This window comes from Gymnoscopelus braueri (assembly GCF_963280865.1).
Source record: "Gymnoscopelus braueri genome assembly, chromosome: 2".
Lineage (NCBI taxonomy): Eukaryota > Metazoa > Chordata > Actinopteri > Myctophiformes > Myctophidae > Gymnoscopelus > Gymnoscopelus braueri.
This window is the reverse complement of record NC_137604.1, coordinates 1,133,400-1,159,472: the sequence shown is the minus strand read 5'-3', so window position 1 is coordinate 1,159,472 and position 26,073 is coordinate 1,133,400. Positions and strand designations below refer to the sequence as shown.

At 44.9% G+C, this 26,073-nt stretch overlaps 1 protein-coding gene across 1 annotated transcript in view; it reads left to right on the top strand.

The window, feature by feature from the left end:
• Positions 1-1,758: 1,758 nt before the first annotated feature.
• The window catches only part of LOC308077779 (echinoderm microtubule-associated protein-like 6), a gene marked incomplete at both ends in the record, with an annotated part of 72,189 nt that continues 47,874 nt past the window's right edge, over positions 1,759-26,073 (top strand). Inside the window, 8 exons of the mRNA XM_080418703.1 lie at positions 1,759-1,955; positions 14,676-14,835; positions 15,235-15,333; positions 17,039-17,107; positions 19,842-20,027; positions 20,629-20,764; positions 21,797-21,998; positions 25,522-25,659. Of these exons, the coding sequence (XP_080274829.1) occupies positions 1,759-1,955; positions 14,676-14,835; positions 15,235-15,333; positions 17,039-17,107; positions 19,842-20,027; positions 20,629-20,764; positions 21,797-21,998; positions 25,522-25,659 (1,187 nt within the window). The remainder of the gene's footprint in view (positions 1,956-14,675; positions 14,836-15,234; positions 15,334-17,038; positions 17,108-19,841; positions 20,028-20,628; positions 20,765-21,796; positions 21,999-25,521; positions 25,660-26,073) is intronic.

Genomic DNA, 26,073 nt, shown 5'->3' with positions numbered 1-26,073 from the left:
GATCTATATTGTGATAGTAATCATTACTATAGAGTGTTTGTTCAGTAACAGTGTTAAATAGATCTATATTGTGATTGTAATCATTACTATAGAGCAGTGGTTCTCAACCTGTGTTTCAAAAATGGTAGATCTACAAGCCTACAACACATCACGTCCTGACGTAAGCTTGTAGATCTGCTATTCCTTTTTTTATTAATCAACATGGAATCATCATCAGGCCTGGACTTTTTGTCATTTTAGGGGCAAGGCCTCTTGGCCTTTGGTGTTGTCCATTTTTTGAGGGCACAAAGGCCAAATGCCAGGGCAGGACCCAGACCCCCTTTTTTTTTTGTTGTTGTACATAGTGTTATTTTTGGGCGGTGAAACCGCCCCTATAAGTGAGATTTGGAAAAATGTACAAATATCTTGGGCAGTGAAACCGCCCCTAAAAGTGAGGTTTGGAAATGTGTACAATTATCCTGCGCTGTGATTGGCCAATCACAATCTATTCAGGACTGTGATTGGCCAGTGTCACATGACACATGTGCATAGCCCTATATAAGCAACCATAACTTGAAAAAAACCATTCATTGGTTTTTTTCAAGTTATGGTTTCGTCCATCATAAAGAGTGTTTCAATAAATGTATTTATCTTTTGTACATGATTGATCGACTCCATTCAGTATTGTGATTAGCTAGCAAGACACCGCCCACTTCACACAGGGTGTGATTTTTTACTGTCTTTTTTGTATTGATATTCGAACTGTGGTGCCACTATATATGTCTATGAATTGAATACCAAGGCCCTCATTGGAAACAAGTCCGCAAGGACTTTCATGAACGGACCTGTTAGACAAAGCATTTTAAATGTAACTGTGCTGTTTTACATTTTTTGCCTAATAAAATATTCAATCAATCAAAGGAAGGCCATCAAATAAAACAAGATTTTAGTCCATTGAAATAATTAATTTTATTTAAGGGTTAAGGATGGTTTTTAAGGATGTAATATGTAGAATATCTGCCATGAAATAAATAAATTATGGTATTTACAATCTGATCCATGCTCAGCCCTACACCAATCAAAGTCACTGGATTGGTTTAAAGATGCATGGGGACTCAGGGGAGTTAAGAATCCAGAATCTCAACAAAATACACTGGTGTCTACATGACAAGAAAGAGACACTGGTGTCTACATGACAAGAAAGAGACACTAGTGTCTACATGACAAGAAAGAGACACTAGTGTCTACATGACAAGAAAGAGACACTAGTGTCTACATGACAAGAAAGAGACACTTGTGTCTACATGACAAGAAAGAGACACTTGTGTCTACATGACAAGAAAGAGACACTTGTGTCTACATGACAAGAAAGAGACACTAGTGTCTACATGACAAGAAAGAGACACTGGTTTCTACATGACAAGAAAGAGACACTTGTGTCTACATGACAAGAAAGAGACACTAGTGTCTACATGACAAGAAAGAGACACTTGTGTCTACATGACAAGACAGAGGAGAAAGTGGTACAGTCAGCTGGGGCATTAAGGCTGTGGCCTCAGGTCATGCAATGTTTTGAGGGGCACAAGGCCAAACTGAAACCTGGCCTCCATGAAATTCATGCTCTGGAAACGATTATGACAATTATGCAAAATATAGTTTTTTTTTTTTTACAGTTTCTGCTTCTCTGTCCGTTCCACAGGGTGAATGCCAGCTGAGCGGCTGTGGGAGTGTCTCGTGTTGGGGGCGTGTCTGGGCTGAAGTGGGCGTGTCCGGGCGGTGATGTCGGACAAGACGGCCCCGCGGTGCCAGCTGCGTCTGGAGTGGATCCACGGGTACCGCGGTCACCAGTGTCGGAACAACCTCTACTACACCGCCGGGAAGGAGGTGGTCTACTTTGTGGCCGGAGTGGGCGTGGTCTACAGCACCCGAGAACACACCCAGAAGTTCTACCTGGGCCACAACGATGACATCATCAGGTCAGTAGCCTATAACGGTGACATCATCAGTGACATCATCAGGTCAGTAGCCTATAACGGTGACATCATCAGTGACATCATCAGGTCAGTAGCCTATAACGGTGACATCATCAGTGACATCATCAGGTCAGTAGCGTATAACGGTGACATCATCAGTGACATCATCAGGTCAGTAGCGTATAGCAGTGACATCATCAGGTCAGTAGCCTATAACGGTGACATCATCAGTGACATCATCAGGTCAGTAGCCTATAACGGTGACATCATCAGTGACATCATCAGGTCAGTAGCCTATAACGGTGACATCATCAGTGACATCATCAGGTCAGTAGCGTATAACGGTGACATCATCAGTGACATCATCAGGTCAGTAGCGTATAGCAGTGACATCATCAGGTCAGTAGCGTATAACAGTGACATCATCAGTGACATCATCAGGTCAGGTTCTCAGAGGTGTTTTAATCATCTCTGGGACACCAACCACTACACTGTATTGATTGAATATTGATTGAATATTTTATTAGGCAAAAAATGTAAAACAGCACAGTTACATTTAAAATACTTTGTCTAACAGGTCCGTTCATAAAAGTCCTTGCGGACTTGTTTCCAATGAGGGCCTTGGTATTTAATTCATAGGCATATATAGTGGCACCACAGTTCAAATATCATTACAAAATAAACAGCCAAAAACAATATATAACACTATGTACAACAAAAAAAATAAAAAAGAGGGGAAAAAAATATGTACAAGAACAGGGGGGGGGGGTCTGCTGTCTAACGGGAAAATGGTACTACCTCCACCTTTGGCCTCCTGAAAGGTGATTTTTTAAGGCTCTTTTAAATGAGCCCAGCGAAATGCATTTTTTGAGGGATGGAGTTAGACTATTCCAATCCTGGGTGGCAGTGCTGTAGAAGGAGAATTTGCCCATGTTTGATTTATGGGTGGGTGGTACCAAATTGTTGTTAACGCTCCCTCTGGTATTGTGACTGTGGGTGTCGCTAACCTTTTGGAGGTATTTACTCAGATATGCGGGAATTGGGGGCATATCGGGCAAATTTGCATTTACAATTTTGAAGGCCAGTCCCATTTTTAGTTGTTTAACCCTGTCTTCCACCCTGAGCCAGCCTAGGCTGGCAAAATGGGTGGGAGAAAGGTGGGTCATGGGCCCCAATCCGAGGAGTAGCCGAATCAGTTTGTTTTGGGAGGTTTGAAGCTTAGTCTTCAGTGACACTGAGGTGTTGGAGTACCAGGAGGTGCAAGCATAGTCAAAAAGTGGTTGAATCAGGGCCCCAGAGAGGGTCCTGAGGGCCTGAGGGTTGACAAAAGAGGAAACTCTGCCCATAAATTTGGTTCTCTGGTTTACTCTTTTGACCACCTTTGTAGCCATGCTATCACCTGTCAGGTATTTGTCAAGTACACAACCCAAATAGGTAATCTCTTCTTTGCTAGAGATAATTTTGTCATCGACTTTGACCTTGAAATCATTTACATCCATCTGTCTGAGGGAATGTTTGGTCCCAAAGAGAATGGATTCAGTTTTCCCAAGGTGTAGTGACAGTTTGTTATCGGTAAGCCAAGTACGGATTTTTGAGAGTTCGGAGCTGAGCGCCTCCTCAACTTGCAACTTGTCCTCTCCCGAGATCAGGAGTGCCGAGTCATCAGCAAACAGGAACAATTTGCAGTTACAGGCAGCACTCATGTCGTTAATGTATAGAAGAAACAGTAACGGCCCTAGAATGCTGCCCTGAGGAACCCCACAGCTCACCGGGAGGGATGAGGACATGGTTCCGTTGATGTCAACCACTTGTTCTCTTCCCTCCAGGTAAGATCTCATCCAGTTTAGTGATGTGCAGTCAAAACCAATCGCCCTCAGCTTATCAAGTAAAATTGAGTGGTTTACAGTGTCGAACGCTTTTTGGAGGTCCAACATGACCATGCCGCAGTATTTGCCCGCGTCTACCTCACGTTTGATGTAGTCGGTCAGATACAGTAGGCATGTGTCAGTGGAATGGGAGGTTCTGAAGCCCGATTGGAATTCAAACAACAGTTTATGCTCGCTGAGGTAGCTGTTGATTTGTTCTTGAATTAATCGCTCTACAACCTTTGAGATGGAACAAAGGATGGAAACAGGCCTATAGTTGCCAGGTTCTAATTTGCTTCCTTTTTTATGCAGAGGGATTACTCTTGCCAACTTGAAATCCTGTGGGACGTGACACTGGCTGATGGATAGGTTTGTGATTTGGGCTACTATGGGGGCAATAGCAGTAGCTGCGTCTCTGAGGAATCTGGTGGGGATATTGTCAAGGCCGGTGGCCTTGTTTGGCTGGAGGGCGAGTAGTTTTTTCTGCACATCATCAGCATTTACTGGTTTGAATGAAAAGGAGTCTTTTTTAGCCCCTAGTTTAACATAGTGAGCATGGATGTGGTCAGAGCCGTACAAACCTGAATACTGAGGAAGTTTGCTTACCAACTGGGTTGCAATGGTGGTAAAAAAGCTGTTAAAACAGTTTGCTACCGCTTGCTTGTCGGTAATGAGCACGCCACTTGAAATAATGCAGATGTTTGTAGCTTTGGTTTGAATTTTGTTGTTGCAGCCCAATTTCTGTAGCGCTTCCCACAGCTTTTGTGGGTGGCTTTTGTTTGCCTCAATACTTTCATTTAAGAAATTCTTTTTGGCAGTTTTGACCAATTTGTTTACTACATTTCGTTGATTTCTGCATCTTTCAAGTAGTTGCACATCTTTGCATTTCCTGAACTCAGAGTACATTTTGTTTCTGAGTTTGATTGCATTTAGGATGTCTCCATTCATCCAGGGTTGTGTACGGGCTCTGACTCTCACCACCTTCTTGGGCGCTAGGCTATCAATAACAGACACAAAAGCAGTTTTGAAACCAGTCCAAGACTCCTCAGCCGAGGAGCCACCGAGTACATTTGACCAATCCACTTTCTCAAGAGCTGTTGTGAGAGCTTCTGATGAGTAAGTTTTCACAGCTCTGCAGCTGATCGTGCTATGACAATCAACTACAGATCTGTGAAGCTTACGCGTGCAGAAAATGATGTTATGGTCGCTTAGACTGCACTCAATGACTCCACTTAAAGGAATCCCCGACTGGTCTGATGTCAAAATGAGGTCAATGATGGTCTGAGAAGTGGGGCCTACCCTTGTGATATTTTTTATCATTTGGGTGAGGCTATGCATGTCACAGAATTTTTTGAAAGATTTAAATATGGCGGCGTCTTTCCGGAGTACATCCGTATTGTAGTCGCCAATCAAAATCAATTCCGAATTTCCAATGATTGCCATGTGCTCCTCTAATAAATCATAAAACTCATTTTGACCTGGGGGCCTGTAGATTGCGCCAATTATCAGGGGTTTAGCGTGAGGATAGGTGATTTTTATCCAGACCGATTCCGTGGAGTTGTTCTCCAATTTTGGGTACACATTGAAAATGATGTCAGATCTCACATAAATGCAAATGTAAAGTCCTCAGTGTTCATTTAACCCAGACATTGAACACATGGAACCAAATGGACCCATGAACAGTAGCCTGTATCTTTGCATCATCATGTTGCTGGCTTATAATGGCAAATATTAACACATTGACTGCTAAGATATTAAACAGCGTTTTTTTATCCCCATGTTCGCATAATTACCTTAAATCAACGATCGTTGAAACGCCGTGGAAGATACGTTCATTGTGTACAAAAAAAACACCAAAAATAGTTCCCGTGGGTAGGCGGAGGGATCTGTGAATCCACAGGGACAATAAGATTCCAACCGCGATCGGACATTTTGGGGCTATGGTCCGTTGAAAACGGTTGGTTTTCAATGCAAAAAAAAGAAACTGAGTTAGGGCGCACTTTTATTTTACCTCTGGGGCGGAATCTGCCAATGCTTTGTCAATGTAAATGCGTGGATTCACGCAAGAGCGGATCTTTCCGCCTGCCGCGCAGACCTTGCGTTTATCCGCTCTACACGACTTGTCCATTTCTGCTGGAGGCAGGAGCTGAATTTCCCCTTCTGTCCAATCGGGTGAGTCGAAGGGGGACCGTCCCAAGACTCAGGAAGCACCATGGTGCTCAAGGCAGAAGGCGGTGCGGGCTACGGGGACGGTCTTGAAAGTGAGTGACAGGTGCGTCACTCCCGTTTTTTGGAATCCGCTGGCTGCCGCGCACAACCTGCGTTTAACAGCAGCCGACCATGTTTTGGTGGGAGCGCGCCCTTAAGGCGGTTACACACCGGCGAATATGCGAATATACGCAAAATTCGGACTCGTTACGAATAATTAAAAGACGCTTTTTTTCGCTCCGCGAAACTGGTGTGGAAGCTTGCATCGACTTTATAAGGTTAAAAACAAAAATGTAATATTCGCATGAAAAAAATCGCCCCGGTGTGTAAGGACCTTTAGAGGTGTTTTTCTGAAAATCCCATCGTTGGGATAGATGGCTTCCTGCTTTTTTGGAAGGAGGTCACATCCGACCACTTCTTCTCTGAGTGACGATCGATCATTCCAAAGCTGTGTTAGGGATCCCCTTGGGATTTATTTTGGAAAGAACGCATATACCAATATACTCCATCTTGGCCGTCAAGTGATGCATTTGAAAGAACGACTATATGCGATCTTGGCAATCAGTGTGTTAATATCCAGTCAGGGTGAAGTGTTGATCATTTATTAGGATTTATTAGGTCTCAGACCCAGTGGTGGAAAGTAACTAAGTACATTTACTTAAGTACTGTACTTAAGTACAATTTTGAGGTATTTGTACTTTACTTGAGTATTTCCAATTTCCAATACTTTTACTTCTACTCCACTACATCTCAGAGGCAAATATTGTACTTTTACTCCACTACATTTACTTGAAAACTTTAGTTACTAGTTACTTTTCAGATATAAACTATGATATAATGAAACATACACTAACAACTTTAAACCTATTTTAAACCTAGGCTATTTGAAAATAGCCGATCTACAAGCTCACAACGCGTCGCATCGCGACGCGTTGTGAGCTTGTAGATTGGCTATTTTCAAATATTTAGTACTTTTACTTTTGGTACTTTAAGTACATTTTGATGCCAATAATTTTGTACTTTTACTCAAGTAAATTTCTAATTCTGGACTTTTACTTGTAACAGAGTATTTTTATATTGCAGTATTGGTACTTTTACTTAAGTAAAGAATTTGAGTACTTTTCCCACCACTGCTCAGACCTCCTGGTCTGTTGCAGCCCCTCAGTCTCAGACCTCCTGGCCTGTTGCAGCCCCTCAGTCTCAGACCTCCTGGCCTGGTGCAGCCCCTCAGTCTCAGACCTCCTCCTGGTCTGTTGCAGCCCCTCAGTCTCAGACCTCCTCCTGGTCTGTTGCAGCCCCTCAGTCTCAGACCTCCTGGCCTGTTGCAGCCCCTCAGTCTCAGACCTCCTGGTCTGTTGCAGCCCCTCAGTCTCAGACCTCCTGGCCTGGTGCAGCCCCTCAGTCTCAGACCTCCTGGCCTGTTGCAGCCCCTCAGTCTCAGACCTCCTGGTCTGTTGCAGCCCCTCAGTCTCAGACCTCCTGGCCTGGTGCAGCCCCTCAGTCTCAGACCTCCTGGTCTGTTGTAGCCCCTCAGTCTCAGACCTCCTCCTGGCCTGTTGCAGCCCCTCAGTCTCAGACCTCCTGGCCTGGTGCAGCCCCTCAGTCTCAGACCTCCTGGCCTGTTGCAGCCCCTCAGTCTCAGACCTCCTGGCCTGGTGCAGCCCCTCAGTCTCAGACCTCCTGGTCTGTTGCAGCCCCTCAGTCTCAGACCTCCTGGCCTGTTGCAGCCCCTCAGTCTCAGACCTCCTGGCCTGGTGCAGCCCCTCAGTCTCAGACCTCCTGGTCTGTTGCAGCCCCTCAGTCTCAGACCTCCTGGCCTGTTGCAGCCCCTCAGTCTCAGACCTCCTCCTGGTCTGTTGCAGCCCCTCAGTCTCAGACCTCCTGGCCTGTTGCAGCCCCTCAGTCTCAGACCTCCTGGTCTGTTGCAGCCCCTCAGTCTCAGACCTCCTGGCCTGGTGCAGCCCCTCAGTCTCAGACCTCCTGGCCTGTTGCAGCCCCTCAGTCTCAGACCTCCTGGCCTGGTGCAGCCCCTCAGTCTCAGACCTCCTGGTCTGTTGTAGCCCCTCAGTCTCAGACCTCCTCCTGGTCTGTTGTAGCCCCTCAGTCTCAGACCTCCTGGTCTGTTGTAGCCCCTCAGTCTCAGACCTCCTCCTGGTCTGTTGCAGCCCCTCAGTCTCAGACCTCCTGGCCTGGTGCAGCCCCTCAGTCTCAGACCTCCTGGTCTGTTGTAGCCCCTCAGTCTCAGACCTCCTCCTGGCCTGTTGCAGCCCCTCAGTCTCAGACCTCCTGGTCTGTTGCAGCCCCTCAGTCTCAGACCTCCTGGCCTGGTGCAGCCCCTCAGTCTCAGACCTCCTGGCCTGTTGCAGCCCCTCAGTCTCAGACCTCCTGGCCTGGTGCAGCCCCTCAGTCTCAGACCTCCTGGTCTGTTGTAGCCCCTCAGTCTCAGACCTCCTCCTGGCCTGTTGCAGCCCCTCAGTCTCAGACCTCCTGGTCTGTTGCAGCCCCTCAGTCTCAGACCTCCTGGTCTGTTGCAGCCCCTCAGTCTCAGACCTCCTGGCCTGTTGCAGCCCCTCAGTCTCAGACCTCCTGGCCTGTTGCAGCCCCTCAGTCTCAGACCTCCTGGTCTGTTGCAGCCCCTCAGTCTCAGACCTCCTGGTCTGTTGCAGCCCCTCAGTCTCAGACCTCCTGGCCTGTTGCAGCCCCTCAGTCTCAGACCTCCTCCTGGTCTGTTGCAGCCCCTCAGTCTCAGACCTCCTGGTCTGTTGCAGCCCCTCAGTCTCAGACCTCCTGGCCTATTGCAGCCCCTCAGTCTCAGACCTCCTGGTCTGGTGCAGCCCCTCAGTCTCAGACCTCCTGGTCTGGTGCAGCCCCTCAGTCTCAGACCTCCTGGCCTGGTGCAGCCCCTCAGTCTCAGACCTCCTGGTCTGTTGCAGCCCCTCAGTCTCAGACCTCCTGGCCTGGTGCAGCCCCTCAGTCTCAGACCTCCTGGTCTGTTGCAGCCCCTCAGTCTCAGACCTCCTGGCCTGTTGCAGCGTGTTGTGAGCTTGTAGATCTGCTATTTATGGCAAAGAGGTTTGGTGGTGGTCTATGAAATCTATGAAAATACAATTGTATACAGAATGTAGAGCTTCATCTCTGTTTCAGCTAGGGGGTCCTTGGGCTGAAAACGTTGAAGATATATATCTATAGTGAGAGTCAGCTCAGCTGTTAGATTGACAGCTGTATGAGTTAGAATCAGCACATTTATGTGAAAAGTGTCTGACTGGCATTGACTGAGACTGAATGGCAGACAGACAGACAGACAGACAGACAGACAGACAAATACATAGTATAACAGTGTATAAATATTTTAAATGAATGGTAGCCTATATCTGTGTATCTTTGACAACCTTGCAGGATTATGCAAAGGATACAATGTAACTTAGATAACATGTTAGACAGATACCAGGTGACCTGGCATCCTATAGTGTGTATAGTTTATATAGTTATAGTAATATAGTTATAGTTATATAGTTATAGTTATATAGTTATAGTTATATAGTTATAGTTATATAGTTATAGTTATATAGTTATAGATATATAGTTATAGATATATAGTTATAGTTATATAGTTATAGTTATATAGTTATAGTTATATAGTTATAGATATATAGTTATAGTTATATAGTTATAGTTATATAGTTATAGATAGCATGTTAGACAGATACCAGGTCATTGTTGATCCTATAGTGTTTATAGTTTCAATGTAAAGGCTGATGATAGGTTCTTGGTTTACGTATGTATTAGTTATGGATTATTGGTTTACTTATGTATTACTTTATTATTAGATTACTGTTTTTATGCATTTGATGTATTATGTGTATTATAATGTATTATCTTGTGTCCTTGCTTACTGTAAGTCACTCTGGATTAAGATGCCTAAACTGTATCTTCACATGGATATTTATGACTAGTGGTACCAGCTCAGTGTCCTACCTGAGACTAGGATGTCAGGGGTTCGTTTCCCCGGACGGGTTGTCATACCAAAGACTATATAAATGGGACCCAATGCCTCCGTTTGTTCCATATTTATAACATCTGTATAAAACATAGATTTATTCAGATGTCACATCATGTATCTATAACATCTGTATAAAACATAGATTCATTCAGATTCACATCATGTATCTATAACATCTGTATAAAACATAGATTCATTCAGATGTCACATCATGTATCTATAACATCTTTATAAAACATAGATTTATTCAGATTCACATCATGTATCTATAACATCTGTATAAAACATAGATTCATTCAGATTCACATCATGTATCTATAACATCTGTATAAAACATAGATTCATTCAGATTCACATCATGTATCTATAACATCTGTATAAAACATAGATTCATTCAGATGTCACATCATGTATCTATAACATCTGTATAAAACCCCAGATGCTGCAACCCTGTGTCTCTCTAGAAGCAGAGTATATCGTATAAATGTCAACATCTTCATAAATATACAATCAGGTTTAATATCTCTTTAAGTGTGTTGGTTTGTTCTATTCAATCAGTTTGGTGATGCAGTCATACTGTAGTAGATGTTATTCTGCCTAGAGGCTTCTGTACACATTACTTAGAGACAATCTGCGTGGTGCAACTGAATTTTAGCAGTAAGTCTGGAGAAGCCATTAACGCTATGGGTATCAGACTGTGGTTGTACTGGTCAGCTTCCAGTACAACAGTAACACACTGTGGTTGTACTGGTCAGCTCCCAGTACAACAGTATCAGACTGTGGTTGTACTGGTCAGCTCCCAGTACAACAGTATCACACTGTGGTTGTACTGGTCAGCTCCCAGTACAACAGTAACACACTGTGGTTGTACTGGTCAGCTCCCAGTACAACAGTATCACACTGTGGTTGTACTGGTCAGCTCCCAGTACAACAGTAACACACTGTGGTTGTACTGGTCAGCTCCCAGTACAACAGTATCACACTGTGGTTGTACCGGTCAGCTCCCAGTACAACAGTATCACACTGTGGTTGTACTGGTCAGCTCCCAGTACAACAGTATCACACTGTGGTTGTACCGGTCAGCTCCCAGTACAACAGTATCACACTGTGGTTGTACTGGTCAGCTCCCACTACAACAGTATCACACTGTGGTCAGATGGTCAGATGGTCAGATGGTCAGATGGTCAGATGGTCAGAGGTCAGTACAGAACATTCTCAGATGCATCAGAGGAGAAAACAGGCAACATGTCCTCTCAGGGCCTTAATGTGAGTCACATGGTCTCTGTCTGCTGGATCACTGCACGCACGCACGCACGCACGCACGCACGCACGCACGCACGCACGCACGCACGCACGCACGCACACATACACACACACACACACACACATGCACACACACACACACACACACACGCACACACGCACACACACCCTGAGGAGCCTAACCTCGGAACACAAGAACAGACTCATGTGATTGGCTGACGATTCTATCTCTCTCTCTATATAATATAATAGCAGATGTCTTTACTGTAACTCTGTACTGTCATTTTTTCTTTCATATCTTTGATTGGCGGGACATTGTTCCGTTTGTGCGGTACGCGGGACAGACGGTCCAGTTTGGGGTCTCGCGGGACGGGTGGTGCCCCTACTTTGGGAGGTGATGCCGTGGAGGAGACTGTTGCAATAGAGGAGGCAGGATCAGTGGCTTACCCACTGTAGAGGCAACTAAGATCTCGCCTCCCCTAGAAAACCCAAATAATCCGAAAAGGTGTCAATGCGTGTTTAATGTCCTCAAAGTCACGCATCCAACAAGCTTTGAACTGAGCAGATTGGACCTTCTGTTCCAGAGATAATGACCAAAACATCTTGAAAACGGCAACTTTCGCCGGTTTTCGATTGCGTTGAAATTTATTTTTGGGGGGTAATGGTTAGCCTGGTAAACCCTCCCTCCGGAAATCTCATTTGAAATTTATTTCAGGAGTGAGTCTGGCATGATCGCCCATTCTGCAATTTTGGCTGTGGGCTGGAGTTGGGCGGGAGTAATACCGTTGACTGACAACCCCTTCAGCCAATCAGCAGTGTCCCACTTCAGCCAGTGCATTTTTACCACCTCCAGACTAATGTGACGCAACGGGACTTTTGAGACGGCCATGCCCAAAATAGGTTGCCTTATTCGGATACATGCGTGTCACTGCCCGCCCCTACTGGTTCTCTAAATGTTTATCTTTAAATAGGCTCTGTCATGATTAATTGACCACATATATGAAGTTAAACAACTAAATTCTATCCAAACGATATCTTAAAAGTAAATTCCGTGCCTCAAAAAAGAAGTTTGAGAGCGTTTTAAAACCGAAAGTAAAAAGTGTAACTGCCCACAGAAAACAATGGCGGCTCGTTCCATTTTTGACGGCTGCACTCGGTCCCATTCGGGCTCACTCGAACTCGCCACCTGATTGGCCAATCACAGAACGATGAGCGACGACGCTGATAGGCTCGTCCATTTGGTTAGAAACGCCCAGACAAGCCTTCAGGCCAGACTCCTTCCTGAAATCAAATGGAAATTAGATTTTCCGGAGGGAGGGGCTTTACCAGGCTAGGTAATGGTTGGCCTGCCCTGTCCTGGGGACGCCACTGGGCAGGATGTGATGAAAGCATGGATGAGTGTTTCAGCTGCAGAGAATGATGGTTTAAACAGTGTCTCTGTCTCTCAGTCTGTCCATGCATCCAGACAGACAGACAGACAGTGTTTAACAGTGTCTCTGTCTGTCTCTCAGTCTGTCCATGCATCCAGACAGACAGACAGACAGACAGTGTTTAACAGTGTCTCTGTCTCTCAGTCTGTCCATGCATCCAGACAGATAAGGTCCAGGTGTCTCAGAATCAGGTTTATTGTCTCATCACAGGTTTACAAGGTAAAAAAGTGGGTGAAATTTGCTTTCGTTCCCATGCATCGCAACATTATTTCCATGAAAGAAGAAGAGGGGTGAGGGGGGGGGGGGGGGAGTGGGAGGGGAGTTCAAACAAGAGACAGAAAAAACAGAAAAGAAAAGACAGAAAACAGAAAAGCCAAACAAGTTATCTACATATTTACACTAGTACCTGAGATTTAAAAAAATATGACAAAGGTCCCTGAGCATAGCAGCAATGTATACTCTGCATGATATACTTTAAGGTGACGTTAAGGTGCTTAGAGAAAAAAAAGAAAATACAAAAAAAAAGTCAGTGCGTTTTACATGGGATTAAGGTGCAAAAAAGTCAGTGCGTGTCGACCGCGTAATCCACCTAAGGTGGACTGACCCTGGTATAATCCACAAGTAGCTCCATGAGGGAGAGCAAAGAAAAGAAAGTCATTTGTCCCTGGTATAATCCACAGGTGTGTTCAAGAAGAGCCAAAAAAGGTCCGCGACCAGCTGGACAGTTTAGGGGCGGCCATAGCTGAGTGGTTAGTGAGCCCGCCTAGGGAGCCAGAGGCCCTGGTTGCCCCAGGTACGATTCCAGGCCACGCCAGCATATGTGTCGATGAAATGAATTTTGTCCCTGAGCAAGACTCTTAACCCCTAATTGCTCACAGACCCTCATTGGAAACAAGACCGCAAGGACTTTCATGAACGTCCTGTTAAAAGGAATTATCCTTATCCTTACAGTACCGCCTATTGTCAGGCTGCTGAACAAGGCTCATGCCTCATTCAACAGCCTGACGGCAGTCGGTGAAAGCTGTTCCAGAACGTGGTGGTGCTGCTCTTGATACTGCGGTAGGGCCCCTTGCCCGGCCGTGGTCGTTGTAGGGTTTTGAACAGTTTGTAACTAGGGTGGTGCTTGTCCTTGATGACGCGCTAGGCTTTGACCAGCGCTGGGAGCTCGCCTCCCATTCTACGCTCTGTCCATCGTACTGCTCGCTGTAGGCTGATCTTTTCTCTGGCCTTATGCAGTGGTGGAAAGAAACTAAGTACATTTACTTAAGTACTGTACTTAAGTAAAATGTTGAGGTATTTGTGCTGTACTTGAGTATGTACTTTTACTTCTACTCCACTACATCTCAGAGGCAAATATTGTACTTTTACTCCACTACAATTATTTGAAAACTTGAGTTACTAGTTACTTTTCAGATATAAATTATGATATTATAAAACATATATTAACCACTTTAGCCCTATTTTATACATTTTATACATACATGAAAATAGCAGATCTACAAGCTCACAACGCGTCGCGTTGTGAGCTTGTAGATCTGCTATTTTCAAAAAAAAGTAGTACTTTTACTTTTGGTACTTTAAGTATATTTTGATGCCAATACTTTTGTACTTTTACTCAAGTAAATTTTGAATTCTGGTCTTTTACTTGTAACGGAGTATTTCTATATTGCGGTATTGATACTTTTACTTAGGTAAAGAATTTGAGTACTTTTCCACCACTGGCCGTAGGCCTACAGTTTCCATACCAGGCCGTGACACAGCCTGTTAGAACGCCTTCAACTGAGCAGGAGGCGGAGCCAGTACAGTCTCTGTCTCAGTACAGTCTCTGCTGAGCCTTTTCCCTCACATGTCTACACAGGACATTAACTGTCTGTCTGTCTGTCTGTCTGTCTGTCTGTCTGTCTGTCTGTCTGTCTGTCTGTCTGTCTGTCTGTCTGTCTGTCTGTCTGTCTCTCAGTCTGTCCATGCATCCAGATAAGGTGCAGGTGGCTACAGGTCAGGTGGGGAAGGACCCTTACATCTGTGTGTGGGACTCTTACAGCCTCCAGACCGTCTCCATCCTCAGAGACGTTCACACTCATGGTGTCGCCTGTCTGTCCTTCCACTCTGATGGCACGGTGAGACACCTGTCTGTCTGTCTGTCTGTCTGAACGTCTGTCTGTCTGAACGTCTGTCTGTCTGTCTGTCTGTCTGTCTGTCTGTCAGTGTTGGTGAAACTCCTCCCCTGTCCGGTGAAAAGGAAGGAAAAATTAATTATAATAAATCATTTTATTTTGGCCGGAAAACTGTATTTGAATCTGTGTGTGTGTGTGTGTGTGTGTGTGTGTGTGTGTGTGTGTGTGTGTGTGTGTGTGTGTGTGTGTGTGTGTGTGTGTGTGTGTGTGTGTGTGTGTGTGTGTGTGTGTGCGTGCGTGCGTGCGTGCGTGCGTGCGTGCGTGCGTGCGTGCGTGCGTGCGTGCGTGCGTGCGTGCGTGCGTGTGTGTGTGTGTGTGTGCGTGTGCGTGTGGTTTCCACAGCGACTAGCGTCAGTAGGTCTGGATGCTAAGAACACAGTGTGTGTTTGGGACTGGAGCCGAGGGAGACCACTCGCCATGGCAACCGGACACTCTGACAGAGTCAGTATACATATTCATGTTATATAATATATTATAATATTAATATATAGATATATTATAGATTATAGGACACTCTGACAGAGTCAGTAGTATACATATTATATAATATATTATAATATTAATATATTATAATATATTATAGGAAACTCTGACAGAGTAGGAACCATATTTAATGTGAGTATTCATGAATATTCATATTTAATGCAAATGTGAATTAAGAGACTGATATGATTTAAATATGGTTCTGATATAGAGTTTAGTCTTGTCTTTCCACACATCTTTGATATTTGATGTATTTGTGCCCATTTTCTCCCCTTCAATAATACCATTTAGTATTGTATTTTATATCATTTGTATGGTTGATCCGTCACCTGTACAACGAGGCACAGCGTGTAAGGATCGGACATTAGTGGAATGAGCAACACAGCAAAGCGTGTGGGAAGCGCCCGATGTTTCTTTCCAAAATCCTCTGAAATATTGTTCTGTTGGCATTCACTCTCGTTTTGAGCTTCAAGTGCTGGCAGGTGTGTGTGTGTGTGTGTGTGTGTGTGTGTGTGTGTGTGTGTGTGTGTGTGTGTGTGTGTGTGTGTGTGTGTGTGTGTGTGTGTGTGTGTGTGTGTGTGTGTGTGTGTGTGTGTGTGTGTGTGTGTGTGTGTGTGTGTGTGTGTGTGTGTGTGTCTGTGTGTGTGTGTCTGTGTGTGTGTCAGTCACAGGTGTGTGTCAGTCACAGGTGTGTGTCAGTCACAGGTGTGTGTCAGTCACAGGTGTGTGTGTGTGTGTGTCAGTCACAGGTGTGGGTCAGTCACAGGTGTGTGTGTGTGTGTGTCAGTCACGGGTGTGTGTCAGTCACAGGTGTGTGCCAGTCACAGGTCTGTGTCAGTCAGTCACAGGTGTGTGTCAGTCACAGGTGTGTGTCAGTCACAGGTGTGTGTGTGTCAGTCACAGGTGTGTGTCAGTCACAGGTGTGTGTGTCAGTCAGTCACAGGTGTGTGTGTGCCAGTCACAGGTGTGTGTCAGTCACAGGTGTGTGTGTGTCAGTCACAGGTGTGTGTCAGTCACAGGTGTGTGTGTCAGTCAGTCACAGGTGTGTGTGTGCCAGTCACAGGTGTGTGTCAGTCACAAGTGTGTGGCAACTTTGTTGAGTTTGTGTTGATGCTCCAAGCAGCAACACTGGTGGAAAGACGCCACGTTTGTCCCTTCTGGATAAGGCCCAACAGGGCCAGTGGAAGCTGATGTTCCAGCATACAGAGTGGCAGCCTTATTAGAGTTCAATCATCCAATCCACCAAGCAACTCAAAACCAGGTGAATACCAACAGAACCGTATTGCAGGGGATTTTGGCCAAAAAGAATTGGGGCGCTACCGACACGTTTAGCTGTGTTGCTCATTTCACTAATGACCCATCCAATTACCAAGTGGTGTTATTACAGGGGAGAAATAATCGACCAAAGTTACGTTTCCGAACTTTTTGTGGGCAGTTTAGTTGTGATCTAGGGTGCGTTCGGAAAAGCACTTATCGCACTGGCCAATACAAACTAATAGGCGAGTGCACTCCGGTGCGCAATTTCCGAACGCACCCCGAGTCTTGTCTTTCCCACAGATTTGCTGGGATGTAGTTGTGATGTAGTTCTAGATCTTTGATATTTGATGTAGATATGATGTAGTTCTGGTATAGTTAGTGAGTCTATAGTCTTGTCTTTCCACAGATCTTTGATATATGCTGGGATCCGATCCAGGCCAGCCGATTGGTCAGCTGCGGTGTCAAACACATCAAGGTAAGACCCGCCCACTGATGTGACAGTGGTCACGGCCACTGAATGACAGTAGTGTCATTATAAGACCCGCCCACTGATGACTGAATGACAGTAGTGTCATTATAAGACCCGCCCACTGATGACTGAATGACAGTAGTGTCATCATAAGACCCGCCCACTGATGACTGAATGACAGTAGTGTCATTATAAGACCCGCCCACTGATGACTGAATGACAGTAGTGTCATTATAAGACCCGCCCACTGATGACTGAATGACAGTAGTGTCATCATAAGACCCGCCCACTGATGACTGAATGACAGTAGTGTCATTATAAGACCCGCCCACTGATGACTGAATGACAGAAGTCCTGACGTCTCGTTCATCCTCTGGTTCACGGAGGTAATTCCCTCTATGGAAACATTGGGTCAGCTTAGAATCGTCTCATTTAAGAATTGTGGTCCAAAAATAAACAAACTGTCTTCTGTGTGGTCCAAAAAGTAAACAAACTGCGATATTGTCAGGGAGGAGGTTCTGTATCGTTTATGATAGTCAGTCACTTATATTTGATACAGTCTGTTTCTGGCGGAAAAAAAAAAAGAAAAAAAAGATGCTTCCTGTCCTTATGAGTCAAACTGCCAGGATCATTTGTTCTTATATGACGTGATATTAAAAACGTCTATTGACAGAATGGGGGAGAAAAAAAAACGTGACCCAGGTAGGATTCCTAAATTACGTCAGACTTCGGCTCCAATGTCCTCCCTTACAGACTAAATACCTAAATCTCTGCTCACTCCACACTCGGTCCTCTAAACCCGGTAAAACGGTTCGTGTCCCGTGTGTTGCTTTTTTAAAGATGGGGTGCCGTGATTTTCAGTAATTTTTTTCTCCCCCTAAAACATAATCATCAGGTATTATGGTTATACTTTATATATACTTATATAAATATAAATACTAATAAATAATTTATAATAAATAAATATACTAATAAAGTATATTTAGTATATTTAGTATATACTAAATATACTTTATTTAGCTCTGGCGGACCCAGGATGGAGTTATGAGTTATTGGGCCAGAGGACCAGAGGACCAGAGGACCAGAGGACCAGAGGACCAGAGGGTCAGAGGGCCAGAGGGCCAGAGGGTCAGAGGGTCAGAGGGTCAGAGGACCAGAGGGCCAGAGGACCAGAGGGCCATATCTTGCGCTAAATGCCTAAAATGTTTTGGTTTTTATTTATTTTTACAATTTTGAAAAACATTTTAAAATAGTTGAAATAGCCGATCTACAAGCGCACAACGTGTTGATGTACGTAAAGCCTACAGAGTTTAGGCTAAAGGGGTGAGATAGAGCCCATAGAGTCTGGAACTACACACCCTGAAAGCAGAAGGAATGGAGCGGTCAGCTGTTCCTTATTTCTGCTGAGCAGCAGCTTTACATGTTACGACTGATCTGATTTACACTAAGAACATTTACACTACAAAGACCAGACTGAATCTGCCGATCTACAAGCTTTAAACTAATTAACAACAATCTAGGGAGAACAATGGGAGAGGAGAGACCAGTGGATTGTTATCATGTGATAGTGATGAGTGCATTATGACTTCACTGAGTACTGAGGCCGCTGTGCCAAGTATTCATCTGTCTGTCTGTCTGTCTGTCTGTCTGTCTGTCTGTCTGTCTGTCTGTCTGTCTGTCTGTCTGTCTGTCTGTCTGTCTGTCTGTCTGTCTGCCTGCCTGTCTGTCTGTGTCTACATGTCCTGTAGGTGAAAGACAGGTGAAAGCATGGCAACAAAGGTGGTCAAAGGAGTAAACCAGAGAACCAGATTTATGGGCAGAGTTTCCTCTTTTGTCAACCCTCAGGCCCTCAGGACCCTCTCAGGGGCCCTGATACAGCCCCTTTTTGACTATGCTAGCTCCTCTTGGTACTCCAACACCTCAGTGTCACTGCAGACTAAGCTTCAAACCTCCCAAAACAAACTGATCCGACTACTTCTGGGACTGGGGCCCATGACCCACCTCTCTCCCACTCACTTTGCCAGCCTAGGCTGGCTCAGGGTGGAAGACAGGGTTAAACAACAAAAAATGGGTCTGGTCTTCAAAATTGTAAATGCAGATTTGCCCGATATGCCCCCTATACCCGCATATCTGTATAAATACCTCGAAAAAGTTAGTGACACCCACAGCCACGAAACTAGAGGGAGCGTAAACAACAATCTGGTACCACCCTCCCATAAAACAAACATGGGCAAATTCTCCTTCTATAGCACAGCCACCAAGGAATGGAATAGTCTAACCCCATCCCTCAAAAAATGCAGTTCCCTGGGCTCATTCAAAACAGCCCTAAAAACCCATCTTTCTGGAGGCCGAAAGAGGAGCTAGTACCAGTTTCCCTGTAGACAGACGACCCCCCCCCCCCTCCTCTTTTTGTACATATTTTGTATTTCCTCATGCTTTTTTGTATATAATTTTTATTTTTCCATGCTTCCCCCCCCCCTTTTTTTTTGTACATATATTTTTTAAATGCTTTTTTTGTACATAGTGGTATTTTTTCTGTATTATCTGTATTTTCATGTTGATTTTTGAACTGTTTGGTTTGCTACTATATATGTCTATGAAATTAACTCAAGGACCCCAACGGAAACAAGTCCGCAAGGACTTTTTTGGCCGGACCTTTTAGACAAAAGCATTATAAATGTAACTGTGTTATTTTACATTCTTTTGCCTAATAAAAATTTCAATCAATCAATCAATGTAGTTCTGGTCGTTGTGTGGGAACGCGCTGACCCCTAAGCGGGGGGTGTTTGGGAAGACGGGGGACCTGCAGACCATCCTGTGTGTGTCCACCGCTAAAGAGGAGCTGACCTACAGCGGGGCGCTCAATGGAGACATCTATGTGTGGAGAGGTCCTAACCTGGTGAGGACCATCCAGGCTGCTCATGGGGTCAGTTAACACGCACGCACGCACGCACGCACGCACGCACGCACGCACGCACGCACGCACGCACGCACGCACGCACGCACGCACGCACGCACGCACGCACGCACGCACGCACGCACGCACGCACGCACGCACGCACGCACGCACGCACGCACGCACACACACACACACACACACACACACACACACACACACACACACACACCACCGTAACAGAAGTGTCCATGCATATATATATATATATTAATATGTGTATTTGTATTTATATTCAGGCAGGTATCTTCTCCATGCATATATATATATATTAATATATGTATTCATATTTAGGCAGGTATCTTCTCCATGCATATATATATATATTAATATATGTATTTATATTCAGGCAGGTATCTTCTCCATGCATATATATATATATTAATATATGTATTCATATTTAGGCAGGTATCTTCTCCATGCATATATATATATATTAATATATGTATTTATATTCAGGCAGGTATCTTCTCCATGCATATATATATATATTAATATGTGTATTTATATTCAGGCAGGTATCTTCTCCATGCATATATATATATATATTAATATATGTATTCATATTCAGGCAGGTATCTTCTCCATGCATGCGTGTGAGGAAGGCTTCGCCACCGGGGGCAGAGATGGGTGTGTCAGACTGTGGGACGTCGACTTTAAACCAATCACTAAGATCGACCTGAGAGAGGCGGAGCAAGGTTATAAAGGTACCTACACTCTAATAAACAATGTTACCCTACACTCTAATAAACAAAGGTACCCTACACTCTAATAAACAATGGTACCCTACACTCTAATAAACAATGGTACCCTACACTCTAATAAACAATGGTACCCTACACTCTAATAAACAATGGTACCCTACACTCTAATAAACAATGTTACCCTACACTCTAATAAACAATGGTACCCTACACTCTAATAAACAATGTTACCCTACACTCTAATAAACAATGGTACCCTACACTCTAATAAACAATGTTACCCTACACTCTAATAAACAATGGTACCCTACACTCTAATAAACAATGGTACCCTAAACAATGGTACCCTACACTCTAATAAACAATGGTACCCTAAACAATGGTACCCTACACTCTAATAAACAATGGTACCCTACACTCTAATAAACAATGGTACCCTACACTCTAATAAACAATGTTACCCTACACTCTAATAAACAATGGTACCCTACACTCTAATAAACAATGGTACCCTAAACAATGGTACCCTACACTCTAATAAACAATGTTACCCTACACTCTAATAAACAATGGTACCCTACACTCTAATAAACAATGGTACCCTACACTCTAATAAACAATGTTACCCTACACTCTAATAAACAATGGTACCCTGCACTCTAATAAACAATGGTACCCTACACTCTAATAAACAATGGTACCCTACACTCTAATAAACAATGGTACCCTACACTCTAATAAACAATGGTACCCTACACTCTAATAAACAATGGTACCCTACACTCTAATAAACAAAGGTACCCTACACTCTAATAAACAATGGTACCCTACACTCTAATAAACAATGGTACCCTACACTCTAATAAACAATGGTACCCTACACTCTAATAAACAATGGTACCTACACTCTAACAAACAATGGTTCTCTCTCTCTCTCTCTCTCTCTCTCTCTCTCTCTCTCTCTCTCTCTCTCTCTCTCTCTCTCTCTCTCTCTCTCTCTCTCTCTCTCTCTCCCCCCCCCCCCCTCTCTCTCAGGCCTGTCTATCCGCAGTGTGTGTTGGAAGGCTGACAGGGTGCTAGCAGGGACTCAGGACAGTGAGATCTTTGAGGTGATGGTCAGAGAGAGAGACAAACCCGTCCTGTTGATGCAGGGTCACAGCGAGGGCGAGCTGTGGGCTCTGGATGTCCATCCCAAGCAGGCTGTGGCCGTGACCGGCAGCGATGACCACTCTGTCAGGTATATATGACCATTCTGTCACTCTGTCACTCTGTCACTCTGTAAGGTATATGACCACTCTGTCACTCTGTCACTCTGTAAGGTATATGACCATTCTGTCACTCTGTCACTCTGTAAGGTATATGACCACTCTGTCACTCTGTCACTCTGTCTCTCTGTCACTCTGTCACTCTGTCACTCTGTCACTCTGTCTCTCTGTCACTCTGTCTCTCTGTCACTCTGTCTCTCTGTCACTCTGTCACTCTGTCAGGTATATGACCACTCTGTCACTCTGTCTCTCTGTCACTCTGTCACTCTGTCACTCTGTCACTCTGTAAGGTATATGACCACTCTGTCACTCTGTCACTCTGTCACTCTGTCACTCTGTCACTCTGTAAGGTATATGACCACTCTGTCACTCTGTCTCTCTGTCTCTCTGTCTCTCTGTCACTCTGTCACTCTGTCACTCTGTCACTCTGTCACTCTGTCACTCTATCACTCTGTCACTCTGTAAGGTATATGACCACTCTGTCACTCTATCACTCTGTCACTCTGTAAGGTATATGACCACTCTGTCACTCTGTCACTCTGTCACTCTGTAAGGTATATGACCACTCTGTCACTCTGTCTCTCTGTAAGGTATATGACCACTCTGTCACTCTGTCACTCTGTAACTCTGTAAGGTATATGACCACTCTGTCACTCTGTCACTCTGTAAGGTATATGACCACTCTGTCTCTCTGTCTCTCTGTCTCTCTGTCTCTCTGTCTCTCTGTCACTCTGTCACTCTGTAAGGTATATGACCACTCTGTCACTCTGTCACTCTGTAAGGTATATGACCACTCTGTCACTCTGTCACTCTGTCACTCTGTAAGGTATATGACCACTCTGTCACTCTGTCACTCTGTCACTCTGTAAGGTATATGACCACTCTGTCACTCTGTCTCTCTGTCACTCTGTCACTCTGTCACTCTGTAAGGTATATGACCACTCTGTCACTCTGTCACTCTGTCACTCTGTCTCTCTGTCACTCTGTCACTCTGTCACTCTGTCACTCTGTCACTCTGTCTCTCTGTCTCTCTGTCACTCTGTCACTCTGTCTCTCTGTCACTCTGTCACTCTGTCACTCTGTAAGGTATATGACCACTCTGTCACTCTGTCTCTCTGTCACTCTGTCACTCTGTCACTCTGTAAGGTATATGACCACTCTGTCACTCTGTCTCTCTGTCACTCTGTCTCTCTGTCACTCTGTCTCTCTGTCACTCTGTAAGGTATATGACCACTCTGTCACTCTGTCTCTCTGTCACTCTGTCACTCTGTCACTCTGTAAGGTATATGACCACTCTGTCACTCTGTCACTCTGTAAGGTATATGACCACTCTGTCACTCTGTCACTCTGTCTCTCTGTCACTCTGTCACTCTGTCACTCTGTCACTCTGTGACTCTGTCACTCTGTAAGGTATATGACCACTCTGTCACTCTGTCACTCTGTAAGGTATATGACCACTCTGTCACTCTGTCACTCTGTCTCTCTGTCACTCTGTCACTCTGTCACTCTGTCACTCTGTAAGGTATATGACCACTCTGTCACTCTGTCACTCTGTCTCTCTGTCACTCTGTCACTCTGTCACTCTGTCACTCTGTAAGGTATATGACCACTCTGTCACTCTGTCACTCTGTCACTCTGTCACTCTGTCACTCTGTAAGGTATATGACCACTCTGTCACTCTGTCTCTCTGTCACTCTGTCACTCTGTCACTCTGTCACTCTGTAAGGTATATGACCACTCTGTCACTCTGTCACTCTGTAAGGTATATGACCACTCTGTCACTCTGTCTCTCTGTCACTCTGTCACTGTCACTCTGTCACTCTGTCACTCTGTAAGGTATATGACCACTCTGTCACTCTGTCTCTCTGTCACTCTGTCACTCTGTCACTCTGTCTCTCTGTCACTCTGTCACTCTGTCTCTCTGTCACTCTGTCACTCTGTCACTCTGTAAGGTATATGACCACTCTGTCACTCTGTCACTCTGTCACTCTGTAAGGTATATGACCACTCTGTCTCTCTGTCACTCTGTCACTCTGTCACTCTGTCTCTCTGTCACTCTGTCACTCTGTAAGGTATATGACCACTCTGTCACTCTGTCACTCTGTAAGGTATATGACCACTCTGTCACTCTGTCACTCTGTAAGGTATATGACCACTCTGTCACTCTGTCACTCTGTAAGGTATATGACCACTCTGTCACTCTGTCTCTCTGTCTCTCTGTCACTCTGTCTCTCTGTCACTCTGTCACTCTGTCACTCTGTCACTCTGTAAGGTATATGACCACTCTGTCACTCTGTCACTCTGTAAGGTATATGACCACTCTGTCACTCTGTCTCTCTGTCTCTCTGTCAATCTGTCTCTCTGTCACTCTGTCACTCTGTCACTCTGTCACTCTGTAACTCTGTAAGGTATATGACCACTCTGTCACTCTGTCACTCTGTAAGGTATATGACCACTCTGTCACTCCGTCACTCTGTCTCTCTGTCACTCTGTCACTCTGTCACTCTGTCACTCTGTCACTCTGTAAGGTATATGACCACTCTGTCACTCTGTAAGGTATATGACCACTCTGTCACTCTGTCTCTCTGTCACTCTGTCACTCTGTCACTCTGTCACTCTGTCACTCTGTAAGGTATATGACCACTCTGTCACTCTGTCACTCTGTAAGGTATATGACCACTCTGTCACTCTGTCACTCTGTCTCTCTGTCACTCTGTCACTCTGTCACTCTGTAAGGTATATGACCACTCTGTCACTCTGTCTCTCTGTCACTCTGTCTCTCTGTCACTCTGTCACTCTGTCACTCTGTCACTCTGTCACTCTGTAAGGTATATGACCACTCTGTCACTCTGTCACTCTGTCTCTCTGTCACTCTGTCTCTCTGTCACTCTGTCACTCTGTCACTCTGTCACTCTGTCACTCTGTAAGGTATATGACCACTCTGTCACACTGTCACTCTGTAAGGTATATGACCACTCTGTCACTCTGTCTCTCTGTCACTCTGTCTCTCTGTCACTCTGTCACTCTGTCTCTCTGTCACTCTGTCACTCTGTCACTCTGTCACTCTGTCACTCTGTCACTCTGTCTCTCTGTCTCTCTGTCTCTCTGTCTCTCTGTCACTCTGTCACTCTGTCACTCTGTAAGGTATATGACCACTCTGTCACTCTGTCACTCTGTCTCTCTGTCACTCTGTCACTCTGTCACTCTGTCACTCTGTAAGGTATATGACCACTCTGTCACTCTGTCACTCTGTAAGGTATATGACCACTCTGTCACTCTGTCTCTCTGTCACTCTGTCTCTCTGTCACTCTGTCTCTCTGTCACTCTGTCACTCTGTAAGGTATATGACCACTCTGTCACTCTGTCACTCTGTCACTCTGTCACTCTGTCTCTCTGTCACTCTGTCAGCAGGGTGTATCTTCTATAATGTGTGTGTGTGTGTGTGTGTGTGTGTGTGTGTGTGTGTGTGTGTGTGTGTGTTTATGTGTACTACAGGTTATGGAGTCTTCCAGACCACACCCTGTTGGCCAGGTGTAACATGGAGGAAGCTGTCAGAAGTGTTTCCTTCAACAACGATGGATCTCAGCTGGCTCTGGGGATGAAGGACGGATCCTTCACTGTACTCAGAGTCAGGTATATATACTCTATTACCATTAAAATACTCTAATTACTACTACAACTAACTCTAGGGATGAAGGACTGTACTCAGAGTCAGGTATATATACTCTATTACTATTAAAATACTCTAATTACTACTACAACTAACTCTGGGGATGAAGGACTGTACTCAGAGTCAGGTACTACAATATATACAACTGCAATACTCTATACCAGTGGTTCTCAAACATTTATGTTTCAAGGTCTCCCACAACTCTGAGATGTCTCATTTGTTCACTTAAATGCGCCCCCAGCGTTTTTCACTTTTGCATTTGACTCTGGGGGGAGTGATTGACTAGACCTATACTGATTGGAAACCGGGGTTTGGTCTCTGCCCTCAGCCCTCCACTTCCGGTGGTGTGTCCATGTTTTCATTACCACTAGATAACA